The sequence below is a fragment of the Corvus hawaiiensis genome, chromosome 23, assembly GCF_020740725.1.
Source record: "Corvus hawaiiensis isolate bCorHaw1 chromosome 23, bCorHaw1.pri.cur, whole genome shotgun sequence".
NCBI classification, from domain to species: domain Eukaryota; kingdom Metazoa; phylum Chordata; class Aves; order Passeriformes; family Corvidae; genus Corvus; species Corvus hawaiiensis.
The window spans coordinates 4,625,742-4,642,043 of record NC_063235.1 but is presented as its reverse complement, the minus strand read 5'-3'; the positions used below and the strand labels follow the sequence as shown (position 1 = coordinate 4,642,043).

Below are 16,302 nucleotides of genomic sequence, written 5' to 3'. Positions count from 1 at the left end.
CTCGTGAACTGCATTTTTGACTGTTTTTATTTGCACTGGTTCATAGTATATTTACTGCAGCTGTTTGTATGGGCATTGCTGTGATCCCAGCCCTCCCGACCTCCACCTGCTCTCACATGAAAACCTGGTTGGTCTAAGTAGCTTCTCTCCTCGTTCTCACCAAATCCGCTGTTTGCCAATATACTGTATTTTGAGCCTAAAATCTGAGCCCATTTTGCTTCACCAGGCATGAACCCTCTTTTTTCTGCCAGGAAACCAAGTACTGTATTTTGTGCGTTTGTATATTGTATGGAAATGTCCGTAGTGCTGTTGGCAACACTGTCTGCAAGAGCTTTACTAACAGCTGGTGTAGATACCTATCTTATCTCTCAAAATCAAGGACAGTAATGTAAAGAGACTAACTTGGCAAAGCTAAAATTGCACTGGAAGCAGTGGTGGAGATGGGCGTGGCTGGGGGTGCTCGGAGGGGGTGTGGGGGTGGCTGGGGGGCTCTGCAGTCCCCGAGGCGTTGGGGACCCCCAGAGCCAGGGGGTCCCAACTCGGAGTGCTCTGTCCCTGTGAGTGCCTTTGGACACACCTGGTGCAGGGAGAGGGGTGCAACCGAGTCCTTTGAGCGAGGTGGTTTCTCAGTGAGTCTCTCAGATGTTTTTCCCAGTCTGTGACCTGACACTTTTCTCCTAAAGCTCTCTCAGTAGCAGTGCCGTTTGTAAAATGTTCAGCTTAAGCTTTATACAGAAATTTCTTTTGAAACAGAGAACTTTTTTTAAAAAAATAACTATTTTACAAAGAGTTCTTGTGGACTTCTGGCATTTAGCTGAAAATTCCTTTTTACAAAGCCTTCTAACTCTCCTTTCAAAGCCGCTTCTCATCCTGCCCACGCTCGGTGACTCGGATTTGAGAAGCTTTTTTGCTCGCTACTTTCACCAAAAACTAAAGAAACTTCATTGGCAAAGTGACTTCAGTTGTCAAGGTAACATTGTACCTGGTTTTCATGTGAAGAGTATTTGGAAGTTTTAATCTCTCTTCTTGGTTTTGCAAATATCTACGTCAAGTGCCGATACTTCTTTGTATTACGATATCAAGTTACTGACGTTGTGAGGGCCACACATTTATGATGCTGTAGCTGCTATATTTATTTAAATGGAGATGGACAATTACTGCACTAAGGAATGAGGAGAAAAGCAAGGAATCAAGGTTAGTTAGATATCTTGGTTTTTTTTCAAAAGAGAATTAATGGTGTGAAATATCAAGTGTAACAAAGGGTGCTGTCATTTTAACTGAGATTAAATAGCCAGATATTCTTCTTTTGTTTAAAAACATATATATTTTGATGTTTGCAGTTTGGGGGTGGGGGGTCGGGATAAATGGTACCTCATCTGTGGTGGCAGTTTCCAGTATATTTTCAGAGTATATGGATTTCTTTTATTTTTGTACCTGCTCTCCTTGAAAAAGAAAAAAAAAATCTCAAATTTTATGTGCTGTTTGAGGAAATCTTGGGTGGCACAGCAGATCCCCCTCTCTGGCTGGGAGCTGGCTGTGGATAGTCCAAAGAGGGATGTGGGCACAGGCTGATGGCTCTCCTTGCTTTGCAGACACTGGCCTCGGGTTTCTGCCTGTGGAGAAAAGCAGTTCCTGTCTCCTCAGACACTGCACCGAGACTTCACTTGTACTGAACAAGTGCCACTAAGTGCTCCCGTGGTGGGCGCAGGGCCAGGAGCAGCCCCAGGGTATCTCTGGCTGTGGGGACAGACCCCAGGGCTGCTGGCCGAGCCCCTTCTCACCCAGCCAGCCCTGCCCAAACCTCCCACCTGGCCACTGCTAGATCCAGAGCTGGAGAGAATCGTAGAATGTTTGTGGTTGAGGCATTAAACTCGCGACATTTGCCAACAGGAGAAGTGACTCCACTGTAAGTCGCCTTTTTCCCTTTCTAGGGACTTGAGCCGTGGCCATTTGACTCAGGATCGCTGTGTCACTGTTCAATGTGTCATCTGGTTACACGTGTCCAAAAGTTATTTTTATAGGATTCATTCTGGTATTCTTTTGGAAGTTTGGCCACAGAAATGTTTTTCAGGAGTAAAATGGGTTTCTGGAAGTTGTCAGTCAAATTATTTCAAGATGCTCTTGGTCCTAAATGATTTTCACTTCTTCATGTACAAATACTTGTCCTATAAAATGCTCAACATGAGATACCATATAGTCTGCTGTAAAAATTCCAGCTACAAATACTGGTTTTCTACTAGTCTTAAAGTTCACTCTGGTGAAATTCCAAGCTCAAGCTTGAGGCTTTTTTTTTTTTTTCCCTTTTCTTACACTTTCTTCATATCTTGTCCACTTTTGATATTTTCCCTGTTTTGTGAACTGAGCGTTTAGAACCTTACTCAAAGCACTTTTATAACCAAGGAATCAAAAGCTCAGATTATGTATGTTGGACCTGTAAATTCAGTTTTCAAAGGTGGTTGTTTCTAAGTGGCCATCGTGGTCTCTAGTCAGGCTGGGCAGATGCTCTGTCCCTTTCAGTGCTGTGGAGTTTCGTGGCTGCTACTGGCAGGTTGATTGGATCTAGTGAAAAATTCCGTAGGGGTGTCAAAGGGAAAGATTTCTGTCAGTCTTTTCTACCCAAAGATGGTACTTTAGGTTGATGCTGCATGTTCAGAATATCATTTTTGGTTTGACACATGTTGAAATCAGACTTAACGTAGCCAATTCACTCCTTGTTTTTGTAAAGTATTGTGGTTAGAGCTTGAGCTCGTTGATGCTTTCTGCTGGTAGAAGATTTTGTACTTTCTGTAGTTGAGGTATGAGCAAGATGGATACAGGATCCTACATTTTACCTCCCAAGCAGAATCTTAAAAATCCTGATCTCCGTGACACTAAAACCCGAATTGTTGTCCCTTGAGTAGGCAAAGGTGCATATGGAGGGGAAGGAATTGTAAGGGAGAGGCGTGCGAGGGAAAATATCAAAGCATTGGTTTGGCAGGAATGAGGGTGTTGGGGAGACTCCATCCACTTTCCATCCTATGTGCCCTGGCCTTTCACGTCCTGTCTGAGGTACCCCCTCACCTGACATGGGTTGTTACCGTAGGGTCCTTTTCAAACAAAGCAGTTCCACTGTTTAAAACTTGGAGTGACTTTTTTTTTTTTTTAAGCAAGACAGTCCTCAGAAAGTGCCTTTTTAGAAGATGGTGCTGTAGATTTTTATTTTCCAGTTGTACGTGGCTGCAAATTTAAGATAAATTATTGAAAATGCCAAGTGTTTGATGGTATCTTTTAGGTACTTTCAAGCATCAGCTTCTCTGAGTCAGGACCAAGAATAACCAGGAAGGTGTTTTCCTTTGGAGGGAGAGGCATTGAGGAACGATCACCAAATTCAGCTGGTAGGCTGGGGTTGGTTTTGGTTAATGTGATTTACCTCTTCATATTGAGGGGGCTGGGGGTTTGGGGTGTGGGAGAAGCCGTGGGGACACGATTGGTGCCGAAAGGAATCCGTAGCTACCAAAGGATGTCTTTTTTAGGGGAAGCACATTCCCAGAGATGGAGACAAACTGAAAGGTGTCTTAGGAGGGTGTCTTAAGGATGGCCTGGGAGATGGTTGGTCCTCACATGGCTTGCGTGTGTTCAGTATGGATCAGTGGGTCTTCTGATTCCCAGCTGGGAGCTGGATGCCCTGGATGGGAGCAGCTCGGTGGGTAGGCGATGCCACGGAGGGGGTGGGTCCATGGTGAATTTGGTGAGCGTTCCTGCAGTCAGGAAAAGCTGTAGACTAGACTATTAAACACTGCACCTCAGTAACCTTGTAATGCTGCATAAAGTAATAATAATAGCAAAGTTTTGCTTTGATGACACTGTAATGTGCTTGCACATGCCTGCAAAAAACACTTCCCTTTCCTTTGGTATCGGTCTGAGTAGCAGTTATGGGACTTTTCTTTTATGATGAGCCTTGTCCTTTGTTGTGGTGTTTCTGTATATTTATTGGTGGTCTGTGTGCAGCTCATAGGTCTGTGTGTCTGCTCTGTGTGTTGCTTTTAACACTTATTTTTAGGCAGGAGAAGTTTCTGAATGTTTTGGTTTTCTTCTCCAAAGAAAGTTGGCTTAACCAGTCGTGTTTGAGAGGAGACAATTAACCCGCTCGCCATAGGCAAGTGCTTCATTGGTACCTTGTTTCTCTACAACTAAAATGATTTTGTGCATTTTATTACTGTTTATAGTGTTGGGCATTTAAGATGTGAAATAACTTGATGTCAGGATATTTTTGAATATCAGGAGCTTAACCACAGAACTCACTGAATAACTCCAAGTGGTCTCTTTGCAGGAATATGTTCACGTCCAGACTTTTTCTAGTAGTAAGCAGAGCTTCTGGACATCGTCAATGAAATATGTGGGGTTCAGAGTCCCACCACTGGGCAGTGCCCTTGCTGAGTTGCCCACACCTCGTTGTTGAGGGGATGCTGCAGCTCCCTCAGGCACGAGTTGACTCTCTTTGCTCTATAATTTCTTCTGATTCAAGTTCAAGACATGATTCAATGTCTCTTGTAGCTTGTACCAACTTTCTGGTCTTATTACAGTGCCCAATGCCACTGTGTTGGTATTTAAGCTTGCCATGATGTTCAATTATTTTATATTTCCAATTTCTCAGTGTTACTAGGCTGGGGTTTAGAAAGCATTTTTCAGTCTGAATTCTGAGCCAAAACTGTGTCTCCTGACCCTTTTAGTAGTAGCTGTTTCTATCTTTTAGACTAAAAAGGGCCAAAAATCTTGCACCATCAGCTTGCTTGCAGCAATACTCTCTATCTCCTCCCTTGCCTGTCAACCACCCGCTTTGTCTCTCTCCACATTTAGTTCATACTGAACCTGTTGAGATTTAGAAGGAAGTTGCTGCCTCTTCTTTCTATCAAAGGGAATGAACTTGCACCTGATGAAGCAGTTTTCTGTTGGACACAAATCTCTTGCCTTGCTGTCCATGAGCTGCCACATGCGAGGTTTAATTCCCGTAGAAATGTTTCTGTTGCAGTCATTGGAGGGTGCACGATGGTTTAAGGTATCCAAATTAAATAAGAGCTAACAAACCATTAAAAATAGACATTATTAAAATACTTTAAATTGGAAAAAAACCCAGCAAACTAAAACACCTCAAGGAGCAGCTGCAGATGGACAGGGAGGACCTCCTCAAGGAGATGGAGAACTTGTGGGACATCAAGATTCTGTGGCTTTTGGAGCAGCTCTGCAAGGGAAAGAATAAAGGTGTGGGAAGAAGCAGCAAGGGCAGACTCAAAGTAACAGAGCCCAGTAGGAGTTATTCAAACTCCTTTAAAAACTATCAGGTGGGAAAATCAAAACAGAATATTGAAGCTAATGAAGAAGCAGCAGAGCCTCCTTTGCCTCCTGTAGCAAATAAAAAAGCAAAACTTGACAGCTGGTGTTTTTCTTCAGTACCTTTCAGTACTTGAAGAGGCCTGTAAGAATGATGGGGGTGAACTTTTAGGGAGGGCCTGTTGCCACAGGATGAGGGGTGATGGTTTTAAACGGAGGGAGGTCGGTTTAAATTAGATTTAAGAAGTCTTTTACAATGTGTGTGATGAAACACTGGCACAGGTTGCCCACAGAAGCTCTCACTGCCCCATCCCTGGAAACATCCAAGGTGTCAGGTTGGACGAGGCTTGGAGCAACCTGGTCTAGAGGTCCCAGGTCACGGCAGCGGAGTTGGACTGGATGAGCTTTAAGAGGTTCCTTCCCAGACCCAGACTGTTCTGTCATCCTGTGATTGCTAATTCAAAAACTAACACATGAGGGAAAAAGCATGTTCCTGTATATTTTTAGGGGTGCCTGTTCTCCTTCTCCAGGACCGTGCTGCGAGCAGGTGGCAGTGCCTGTGATAGCTGCCCCCTGAAATCAAACTGGTTTTATCCAAACCTTAGAATCCCTTACTTGGGTCAAACAGATGCAGCTTCCAGTGGATCCACTGGTTCAGATAGCACCGACCCAAGCAGTTTTGTGAGCAATATGTGATCCTTCTGTACAACACAGAAGCCCTGAGAGATTCCTGGTTGTCCTGAGGTGTGCCTGGCTCCCAGGAACAGAAGCAGGCAGGTGTAGAGGTCATTTTGCTGTAACACTGCAGTTGCTCTGCTCTTACTCAGCTCTTACCTACCTCCCCATTCCCTGACCAGGGTTTCTCTCCCTCCACTGCCTGTATGGAATTAGCCATGTTGAGGATGCTGTGGCTGTGTGGAGCACAGATCAGCTCTGGATGTGAGGGTGGGGGTGGGATGGTGACAAAAGCCTGTATAAACAAAGGACTGGGTAGGAGGTGGGTGGGTGTCAGATGAGCTGTGATCAGCTCAAGCCTTTCAGGGACATTGATGGGCGCATCAGACATGAGCTTGGGTGTCCTGAACTGTTTGTGTTGGACTTGAACTCACTGAGAGCAAGTATGTGCCTTTTTCTGACCAGGAACAGAGCTGGAAAAACCTGTATTTGCATTGGTAGGATGGTTAGTATTTTTCTTGAACTGTTTTTAAAGCTCGAAGTCCTTGTTCAGAGTAGAGTTGGTTTTGTGTTGAATTGCTTCATCAAAGTGAGCCCTGAATTATTTGTGAATTAGAACTACCCAGAGAGGAGAAGCTTTTATAATAAGTGGTTTCTGGAGAGTAATGTCATCAAATAAACCTACTTTCTGGTAGACTTGCAATTTTTTAAAATAAAATTTAACCTTGATATGTTTATCTAATGAGAACCATTAATTCTGCCTTTATTTGAATGTTGCCTGTCCAGTGATGTCCTCTCTCTTTACTGTGCTCCTGCAGCTTTCCATACACTCCATTGCCTCTCCCCTCTCCACCCATTTGGAGGTTGCAGGGACATGGGGAATGTTGCCCAGTGAATGTCAGGGAGCAGCGCAAAGCTCTGGCTCAGTGGGAACGTGGAGGTGAGGATTAAATGTCACAGATAAGTTCAAAAAGCAGTTTGCCAGTAGCAAGGGGTGGCGATGTCTGAGAACAGAATCGTGTGGTCACTTGGGTGTGGAAAGAGGAACAATCCCCCATCCTCTGACACCAGGTCCCTGTTGTAGACACTGCACTGTGCAGAAGTAGGCACCTGTGTGCTTAGATGCCAGTTTGGGCTTTCAGCTGCTAAAAAAAGTGGATTTTCAGACCAAAATTGAAGAGCTTTTCCAACAGGTTCTATTTGAAGCTGTTTTGAGATACTGGTGAGTTGTCCAGCCAGGAGCTCTGGAACCAGCTGGCTCTGAAGCAGGTTCCCTTTCTGACCTGGGGGAAGCGATTCTGCCTCATTTTTCATCTAGAAGATGTTTGTGAGGATTCACATTACCTTACGAGGGTGAGTTACTGGGTGATCTGAGGGTGAACCATGTTGTGACAGTGGTAGCCTCGTGATACAAACCCGTGCAATTTGCACGTTTGCATCTTCAGTGAATCCAGTTGTTTGGAGCCCATCCCTGCTGGGAGCCGGAGCTCTTCCCTCCCATCCCATTGCAGCTCTTGGGGTCAGTCCCATGTTTGCCATCTTGCTTTCTTTAAACTAATCCATTTGTTGTAAAACAGACGCTCAGAGGGCAAGTTTATTTAAATGAAAGGGGTTTTTTTCATTGCTGAGAATTACACAGGTCTTTCAAACACATTTGGCAGTTGGGAAATTAATGCTGTAACACTATCTAGCAACACAAAAATATGGCTGTATGTTGAGTTTAGGGCCATGCTTGCCCATAAATCATAGATCCACAACCTATTTCAGTACAGGTGTGCAAAAGTTAGCTTTTGAAATAGTTACTAGTAAACTTTCATTTTGCTTACACTTGCAAATCTCTTAAATATCTTCAAAACCAGTTTCTTTGATAGAAAATACATGTCTTGGTAGGTAGTGTCCACTCAGATGTAGTAGTGAAGTGATGCCCCCTGGAGCAATGCTGAACTTAAAGAATTTTTGGATGTTTTGGATCCTGATGGTGTGCCAGCAGAGTGAAAACTTGAGTATTGCTCCTGAAGTAGTGAGGATAATTGAACACCAACAAAACTTGGTGAGAGGAAGAATGCCAGAGATGGAGTTTGGCTTCTGGCAACTTTGCAGCGCAGAATGGCTTCTTCTGGGTACTCGCTTTTGTGCATCACTTCTCTCCTGTGGATGTAGTATTTACTTTTTTTTGAACTTGATTTCTGTTTTTTCAGTGAAATCTTCTCATTTTTGCAGTTTTCAGTGTTCAATCTCACCTTGAGACAGCTACATGTTGTTTTCCTGTAGAAAAACCTGCTTCTAGCTCATTGTGTTTGTTGTCTGTTTGCAGGCAGGTGTGAAAATCAAGCTGCAGCACAGCAGTGGGGCTGGCAGAGCAAGTTTTGGGTTGGAAATGTTGTTTTTACAGACACTGGTGTACAGATCAGGGTTCCAGGGGAGTGATGACACTTTGGGCTCATAGGGTACAGACCCTTCTGCCTGTTGTTCTTGTCTCCTCCCTTGGTATAAGCAGTTCAGCTCTCCAGGTAGCCTCATGGTGGATAAATAGCACTTGGTGTAGGGAAAAACAGCTGTTCACCTGGCTGGAGGTGTGTGATTGTGGACGAGGACATTGTCTGTCAGCAGGTGTTACTTCAGAGCTTTCACATTAATTGGTAGCGTTTGGTTATGAGCCAATATTAAAGGATTTTTGGAAGAAGGTGGCTCAGGTGGCATTGTGTGTGCCATAAACATCACTGGCCAGTGAGCTGTGTTAATTTTGGAGACTGCTGCAAGCAATGTCACGCAGAGAAATTTTGCATATTTAAGTTTTTAAAAAAAAAAAAATGCTGTTTGGGATTCGTTTTCTGAATAAAATTCTTATAAACCAGTCCAGTGGATTGATCCCCTCCCATGTGTCTGCTCTTTCTCATATGCTGGCAACTGCTCCCCTGTTTTGGTCTCCCATTGCTTCGGCAGGAGCGTGAATGTGTTCCCACCGTGAAGGTCCTGGGGGCTTTCGAAGCAAAAGGGAAATGTTTCAAGAATAAAGTAGAGCTGTGACTTGAGACGTTGCACAAATAGATTGTAGATGGATGGCAAACAAACTGGTAAAAGCCTTTATTTTTACTTAACCATCTTGACCATGTGTGCCTCTTTGTACCGTGGGCTGCAGCCGTGCGGGGTGGGAGGGAACGTGTCGGTGTTTGAGACGTACTTGCTAAGCAGAAGCCGTGTCCTCTGCCCCTTCTCCCTTTCCGGACAAATTGTTCTTGCCAAAATTTTCTACCTGTTGCAAGAGTTGCTTTCCTTCCAGCACAGTAAAATGTCGACTTCTTTCACTGTTCCTTCCCTCTCGTAGGCATCTGTAACCTCTGTACGACTGTGTATAGGACACAGCAGTCATCGATCTCTGCTGGCTATAGATACCATCAACTTGAGTGTATTGTAAACGAACTGTATTCATTTGAAAAATAAATTTTTTTTGAAATGCACATGTGTGAAACTTTATTTGTACTTGCATCATTTTGATTTATTCCCAAAGCAAGGAGCAGATGGAGGTGTTGGTCTGGGTCCTGGGATGCGAAGGGAGGCACCAGGCACATCCAAGGAGCGAAAACCATTTACTTTCGATCTTTTTTAAAATTTTATTTTAATGCCATTTAAATAATTTTAAAAAAAAAGGCAAGAGCTTGCTGCAGTGCCCACAGCCGTCCTGGGGCAGGATGGCTGCTGTGGAAATGGGAAAGGGCTCTGGAAGTGGACACCCCCGGCTCCCTCCTGCTTTCTGGGTCATTTTGTGGGATTTTTTTAAACAATATTATTTGTCCCTGATTTGGGCGCTGCTTTGCTGCTGTTTGCGGTGTCCCTGACACCGCTACCTGCCCAAGAGCGGCCGCCGCACCCGCCGGGGCCGCCCGGCAACGGCCCCGCGTGAGAGCGGGGAACGGTGAGGGGAGAGGGGGGAACCGGCCGGGAACGGTGAGGGGAGAGGGGGGAACCGGCCGGGAACGGTGAGGGGACAGCGAGGACCGGCCGGGAAGGGTGAGGGGACGGCGGGGGAAACCGGCCGGGAACGCTGAGGGGAGAGGGAGGAAACCGGCCGGGAACGCTGAGGGGAGAGAGCGGGGATGGGCACTGAATGGTGAAGGGAGAGCCGAGGTCGGCCGGGAACGGTGAGGGGAAGGGGAGGGGGGGCGGAGGAATCGACAGGAAAAGGTGAGGGGAGAGCGGAGGTCGGCTGGGAACGGTGAGGGGAGAGGGGGGGGGGAAATCTGCTGGTAACGGTGAGGGGAGAGAGCGGCCCCGGCCTGGCCCGGCCCTGAGGCGGGACGGGAGCACGGTCGGTCCGGAGGAGCTGAGTGCCCTCACACCACCCGGGGTGAGGTCCCTTCCGAGCTAGCGGCTGAGCCCTTTCCCTCTTTCTCCCCTTTCCCTCTTTCCCCTCCACCTGTGGTCGGGCCCCTGTGCCCCGCGGCCCTTTGTGCCCTCGCTCCGGGTTTCCTTTCCTTCAGAAATTCCTGGGCTGCACATGCCGTCAGCCCTTGGTGTCGGTGGCTGTGCTCGAGGAGCCCCGGCTCAGTGCCCTGTGCCCGCGGGAGCTGGGACAGCCATGGCATATCCCACTGCCAAGGGGGTCCGTCCCAGGACTGCCCCTGACCGTGGGTTTGGGAAGCTGCAGCCCCCTCGGGAGCTCCTCGGACCTTCTGGAGTGGGGTCTGCAGTTTCTGCCTGTTGTATGAGATGTGCTGGGTAAAAAAGAAGCCTAAAAACTGCTGTTCCTGCAAAGCCTTGGAGTCTCCTGGGATCACAGCCCTGGGCTGAGCCTTCAGCGGTAGCACAACAGAATCAGTCACGTCCTCAACCATTTTGTCCAAGCTCAGTAAATACCATATGGGAGCTGGTGCTGTGAGCAGCTCCTTGTCCCTGCAAACAGCTCTGTTCCTAGGGAGGGACAGGTGGACAGGGTTTTCCCCCTGGCCCAGGGCAGAGGATGGCTCCCATCACCTGCCCTTGTGCTTCCCCATTTTAAAGACGTGTCTGCATTAGGCCAGGTGCCGAGTTGCAGCTTGGTGCTGCTTTTCTCCTGAAGAGCTCAGTAGTTTTTGGCTGCAGCTCCATTCCAGGTGTATTTCCATGAATAAACACATAAATCTTCCGCTCCCTTTCAGTCACCTGTTCGGCAAGATGGCCTCGCTGAGTGTAAAGCCGGGCCAGCGCTTCACCATGCCGGACTGGCAGAACAACTCCCTCCTCATCTCGGCCGACGCTGAACAGCAGCGTTATAATTCCCATCATATCCGGCAGGAAGGACGAGCTCTCCGCAATGAAACTGGCAACCAGGTGGGCCCTCTGGCAGGGGGGCTGCTGCCGCTTTGTCAGGATATTGGGCTGAGGAGCTGGGGAGGGTGTCTAGATTTGGGTGTATGGATGAGGGAATAAAGGGCTTTACCTGTACAGAACATGCTAAATATGGACATTTACTCCCTGTAAAACCACCTGCAATGATGTATCTGTACTGTCACGAAATCCCCCTGTGTGTTTCTCACATTCATTGCCACTCGTGTTGTTCTCTGTGCTCTCCATTTGTGTAAATGACTGTGAGACCAAATGGCAATATGTTGTATTCCTGTGAGAGGCTCAGTCAGTCCTGAAAACAGGGAAAGGCTTCAGCAAGATTCACAACTACAATTTTAAAAAGAGTAATGGCATTTCTCTCTAATTCCAGGCAAGATGGGATGAGCACAACACCCGAACCTGCCTCAACGATCGTATCACCAGCGTGGACAGATGGAGAGAGGCCCTGGCCAGATGCCTCACAGACACAGATTTGGAAATTGATGCCTTAACCAAAGTATGTTGGGAAGGCAGATGGCTGGAAGTGAACTTGCACTCTCAACATGGGATGTGAAATAATTGAGGCTTGTCTTGTGCAATGGGCAAGCCCATCTGGAGTTCAAGGGGGGCTTCTCACTAGATATATTTTTATATATTATATGTATATTTTATACTGAGATCCATACTTGATGGAATGACTTCTGGAAAACAAACCACTGTGTTCTTGGCTGAGCCAAGCTATGTCATGCAGCTGTGTATTGCATGCTCCTGTTTGGATTTCTGGGTGGATTTTGTTGTTTGGACTTTTTATAAAGCTCTGAAGGATAATAAGAAATATGTTAACACCATCCTTCAAAAATGTTTGGGTTTAAATACAGAGTAGCAGTAGGAGATCTCTGATACTGTGAGTTCTAAACCCAGAGGCTGCTGCTGCTTCTGGAGTTGTTAATGGCCAGCAAGGTGTGATTCCCAATGCAAATGGCAGGTGTAGAGGACTAAGGTGTTTGGCTCTGGCAATTTTTATTCCAGACTTAATAAAAGGTTTCAGAACTGCAAAGACAGTGTGAGTCCCTCTTAATGATGGTATGGGGGGGTTCCCCTTCCTTTTTCTCTCCCATCCCTAAAAGATCCCCTCCACACTGGTTGACTGCTTCTTCCAGGTGAAGGAGGCAGCAGAAAATGCCCTCCAGGCAAAGAACTTGTGTTTGGATGTTGCCATTGAGTGCCTGACGTTCCGTGAGAGCCGTCGTAACATCGACGTGGTGAGGGATCCTGTGGAAGATGAGCTACTCAGAGAGGTGAAGGTGATTGAGAAAACCAAGAAAGAGCTGCAGCAGCGAGTGGACGAAGCCTTCAAACAGCTCTGGTGAGGAGTGACAGCTTTTGGCCAGTGACTCTGCTCTCCTTGCTTGGCCCCAGATACTTAATGTGCTTCTAATGCCATGCTGAGATGGGCAGGCAGGCAGGGAACCACACAGGAACCTTGGATGATTTTCATGGTCTGGGGTTTTGCAGGGGAGGGTGTGTCAAGGGAGACTTCACAAGCACCCTTTGGAAATTTTGTCCCAGATCTCTTGTGCCACCTGCCTTGGTTTAGGAATCAGTGGCCACGAGGTGCTAAAGCTCCCAGGCCCTGATACTCTGTGGGAATCTGTCGCAGCTCCGTTCTCCAGGGTGACACCAGCCAGGCAGGCAGTGCTAGGCAGGTCGGGCCCAGTTCCCAGGGAGGGTGGGAGCTCATCATTCATTTCACAAAGATGACTGACATGGCGATGAAGGCTTTGGGAATTGGGAGCTGCCCCTGCCCTGGGCCTGCTCCCTACTGACTCCAGCCTGGCTCTCCACAGCCTCTTAAAGGAAGCTCGTCAGCAGCTGAACTGTGACCACCGGCACAAGGTGGAAACATTGGAACTTGATCGGCAGTGCATGTCCTTCAATGTCACTTCTGGCAACATCTCCTTCAAGGTCAAGCCAACACGGATCCCAGACGGGTAAGGAAACAATCTGTCCCTGTGTGGCCAAAACTGCAGCGAGCCCTGGGATGCTTTTTCCTTCTATGCTCTGTCCAGGCTTGATGGGTACGGTTTTGGAGAGAGCTCAGAACAGAAGTTGGCTGTGGCATGGGGAAGCCACAGACTTTTGGGAGATAGCTAAATTGTCACCCCAAACCCAGCGGGGTCCAGGTGCCCTGCCTCCCTCTCACCTGGCTGTAGGTGAGGTGTGGTGTCACCTCTGGCACAGCTCAGGGGGACCTGCTGCACATTTTCACTTGCCTGGCACTCCCTTCCATGGTTTGGATGTGTCCCTGGGTGGAGCAGGTGTTGGGCCCAGTGGGGCTCAGTCTCTGAGGAGATCAGGCAAGATGTGACCTCCAGCTTTCCAGAATCATTTTGTGCTGCCATCCTGGCCTGCAGCAGGTGGTTCCTTTAAAATGTCTTGCAAACACTCAATTTATTTTCATAACTGATTTGTTCACAGAACAACTGCACTTCGTGAGTGGGAACTGAACAGCCAGTGCAACAAGGACCATGCTGAGGCAGAAATGAGAGCCTCAGTTGATCTCCGAGGAGCAATCACACTTAGCATTGCCCAGGTAAACTGCTCCCTTGGCCAGGAATCTGTGGTGTCATTCTGGATCTGGTGTGGGAGTGTGGCAGGCACGTCTCTGGGTCTGTCTGGGGGCAGCTGCCCTCCTGGTTTAAGCAGGAGCTTGGTTATGCTGCAGAGCTTGCAGCAGTCTCAGCAGGCTGGAGGACACGTCCCTGTCCATCGATCCCTGCCTTTTGGGTACGGGGAGAGTGTGACCTGCACACATGTGGCAGCAGCCAAACCTGGCTGGTTTTGCTCCTGGGCTTGTCCCCACCTTCCAGGACACAGACACCTTGTAGCCATGTGTGACTGGAGCTGTTCTCTCCTCAGACAAACAATGAGCTGGATGCTCAGCGTATAGCTACAGAGTTTGCGCTGAGGAAGAGGATTAGAGACATGGAAGGGGCCCTTAGTGAGCTGAGATGGCAGGAGCAGAACGTAAGTGTTGTTTCTTTGGTCATCGACTACAACCTTGGTTGGGAATGGAATCCCAAAGGCTGTTGGTTACATGGAAAGCAACTCAGCCTGAGCAAAGTTTCCACATGTTTGCTGTTCAGTGGCTCACGTGATCCCAACAGTATCCCACCTCTCACAAGTGTTTCTCTGGTGCTGCTTGGCAGCACTGCCAGGTTTGGGCCTTTTTATTTCACCTCTTGTCTCAGCAGCACCATCCTCGTCCTTGTGGAAGCAGAGGATTCAGTCTTCAGAAGCCCTTGAGTAAAATCTATCCCCAGCACAGCAAAATTCCCGGAGACATGGGGGCTGTTTCCCTGTCGGCGTCCCTGGCTGTTGCTTATGACACATGTCTGTCCTTAGACCTTGGAAGAAATTGCTGAAATGGAGGAGGAGATCCGACAGTTGGAGGAAGATCTCCGGAAGAGAACGCTGGATCTGAAAGTGGCTCACACCCGCCTGGAGACCCGCACGTACCGGCCCCACGTTGAGCTCTGCCGGGATCAGGTACCTCACCTGGCATGGTCCCTGCAGGGAACTGACCGGGAAGGGGGCTCTGAAAAACATGGATGAATTTTGGAGCAGCTGAGCAATGGATCCTACAGTGACATATCAAAGCAAGGAAATAATGTCACAGCTGGGGGAGAGGGAAACGATGGAACTGTGGCCTTTGTCAAAGCCCTGTCAAGTGCTGTCCCCTCCTCCCTGCAGGCTCAGTACGGACTGACAGACGAGGTCCAGCAGCTGGAGGGGACAATCCGTGCGCTCCAGCAGAAGCGGACAGAGTCGCAGTGAGTGTCCTGCCCTCCAGGAACAGCAGTGCCCAGCGCTGCCCTGAGGGGATGTGGCTCTGGGTGCTCTGGGCACACCTCCAGCACCTGCCTTTTGGTGCTTGTGGTTCTTGGGCTCGCAAGGGGCAGCACTGTTTGGGCTTGGTGGGTGCGGGGTGCAGGCACAAGGGGTCTGTGCTGAGAGGGGAATGGGACTCCCACGGCCCCTGCTTGACTCTGACCTCGTCCAGGCTCTGACTGTTCCAAAAGGGACAAAAAGGAGAGTGACAAGGAAGGAACAGAAATGCTGCTGTGGCCTGGCAGCTCTCTGGGTGCACATCTCTGCTGCCCTCCCAGAGCAGTGTGTGGGCTCGCTATTCACTGCCCCAAACAATGAGTATCTGATGAGTTTGCTCTTTGTACAGGGCCAAATGCTGCCAGAAAGTGGGAAGCTGGGTGTTTCCTGTCCAGTTTAGAATCATGGAATATCTTGAGTTGGGAGAGACACACAAGAATCACTGAGACCAACTCTTGGCCCTGCACAGGACACCCCAACAATCCCACCCTGTGCTTGAGAGCGGTTTCCAAATGTTCCTTGAGCTCTGGCAGGGTTAGGGCTGCGACCGCTCCCTGGGGAGCCTGTTCCTGGGAAGCAATGCAGCATTTGATCCCAACTCCTGTCCCTTCTGCTCATTCCCAGGGATGCCTTGGACGCTCTTTACCGACAACTTCACCGCATTCAGACCGATACTGGCTACAAAACCAATTCTCTGCAGCTGGACAACAAGTGCATGGACACCCGGAGAAAACTCGTGATCCCTGTGGAGAAGTTGGAGCCAGAAGTTGACGCTGTCAACCGCACCAGGAACCTGCCGAGGAACAGTCAGCTGGAGCTGGCTTAGCGCGCCGGGAATTGTGCAAGCGTGGGGGGAAAACTCCCGGTGATTCAGTTCTGTAGCGAGGAAAAGCGACATCTGCGTCGTGTTTGGGGAAGAATGGAATCCTCCTCCTAGTTTGTTTTATAACTGTCTGGCCCTTGGATGATGTTTATAGCCTCCCGCGCTCCGAGGAGATTTATAAACAATAAAGGGCCTGTCCCCAGTTGTCATCCGCGGTGATTAAATTCATCTGGATTCCAGGAGGGATTAAGGGAACAGGCGGGTGTGCTGTAGGCACCTCGGTCCTCCGGGCCGCCAGGGGGCAGTGT

The 16,302-nt window shown here is 48.3% G+C and overlaps 1 protein-coding gene across 2 annotated transcripts; it reads left to right on the top strand.

The window, feature by feature from the left end:
- Positions 1 to 9,853: 9,853 nt before the first annotated feature.
- Positions 9,854 to 16,218, top strand: TEKT2 (tektin 2). Of its 2 annotated transcripts, none has more exons than XM_048326895.1 (10): positions 9,854 to 9,927; positions 11,118 to 11,289; positions 11,675 to 11,800; positions 12,444 to 12,649; positions 13,131 to 13,274; positions 13,762 to 13,876; positions 14,203 to 14,310; positions 14,689 to 14,832; positions 15,037 to 15,116; positions 15,796 to 16,218. In XM_048326895.1, the coding sequence occupies exons 2-10, from the start codon at positions 11,134 to 11,136 to the stop codon at positions 15,995 to 15,997; spliced, it is 1,281 nt and encodes a 426-aa protein (XP_048182852.1). In that variant the 5' UTR covers positions 9,854 to 9,927; positions 11,118 to 11,133; the 3' UTR covers positions 15,998 to 16,218. The 2 variants fall into 2 exon arrangements, with proteins under 2 accessions (XP_048182852.1, XP_048182851.1); XM_048326894.1 differs by lacking the exon at positions 9,854 to 9,927 and adding an exon at positions 10,003 to 10,121.
- The last annotated feature ends 84 nt before the right edge of the window (positions 16,219 to 16,302 follow it).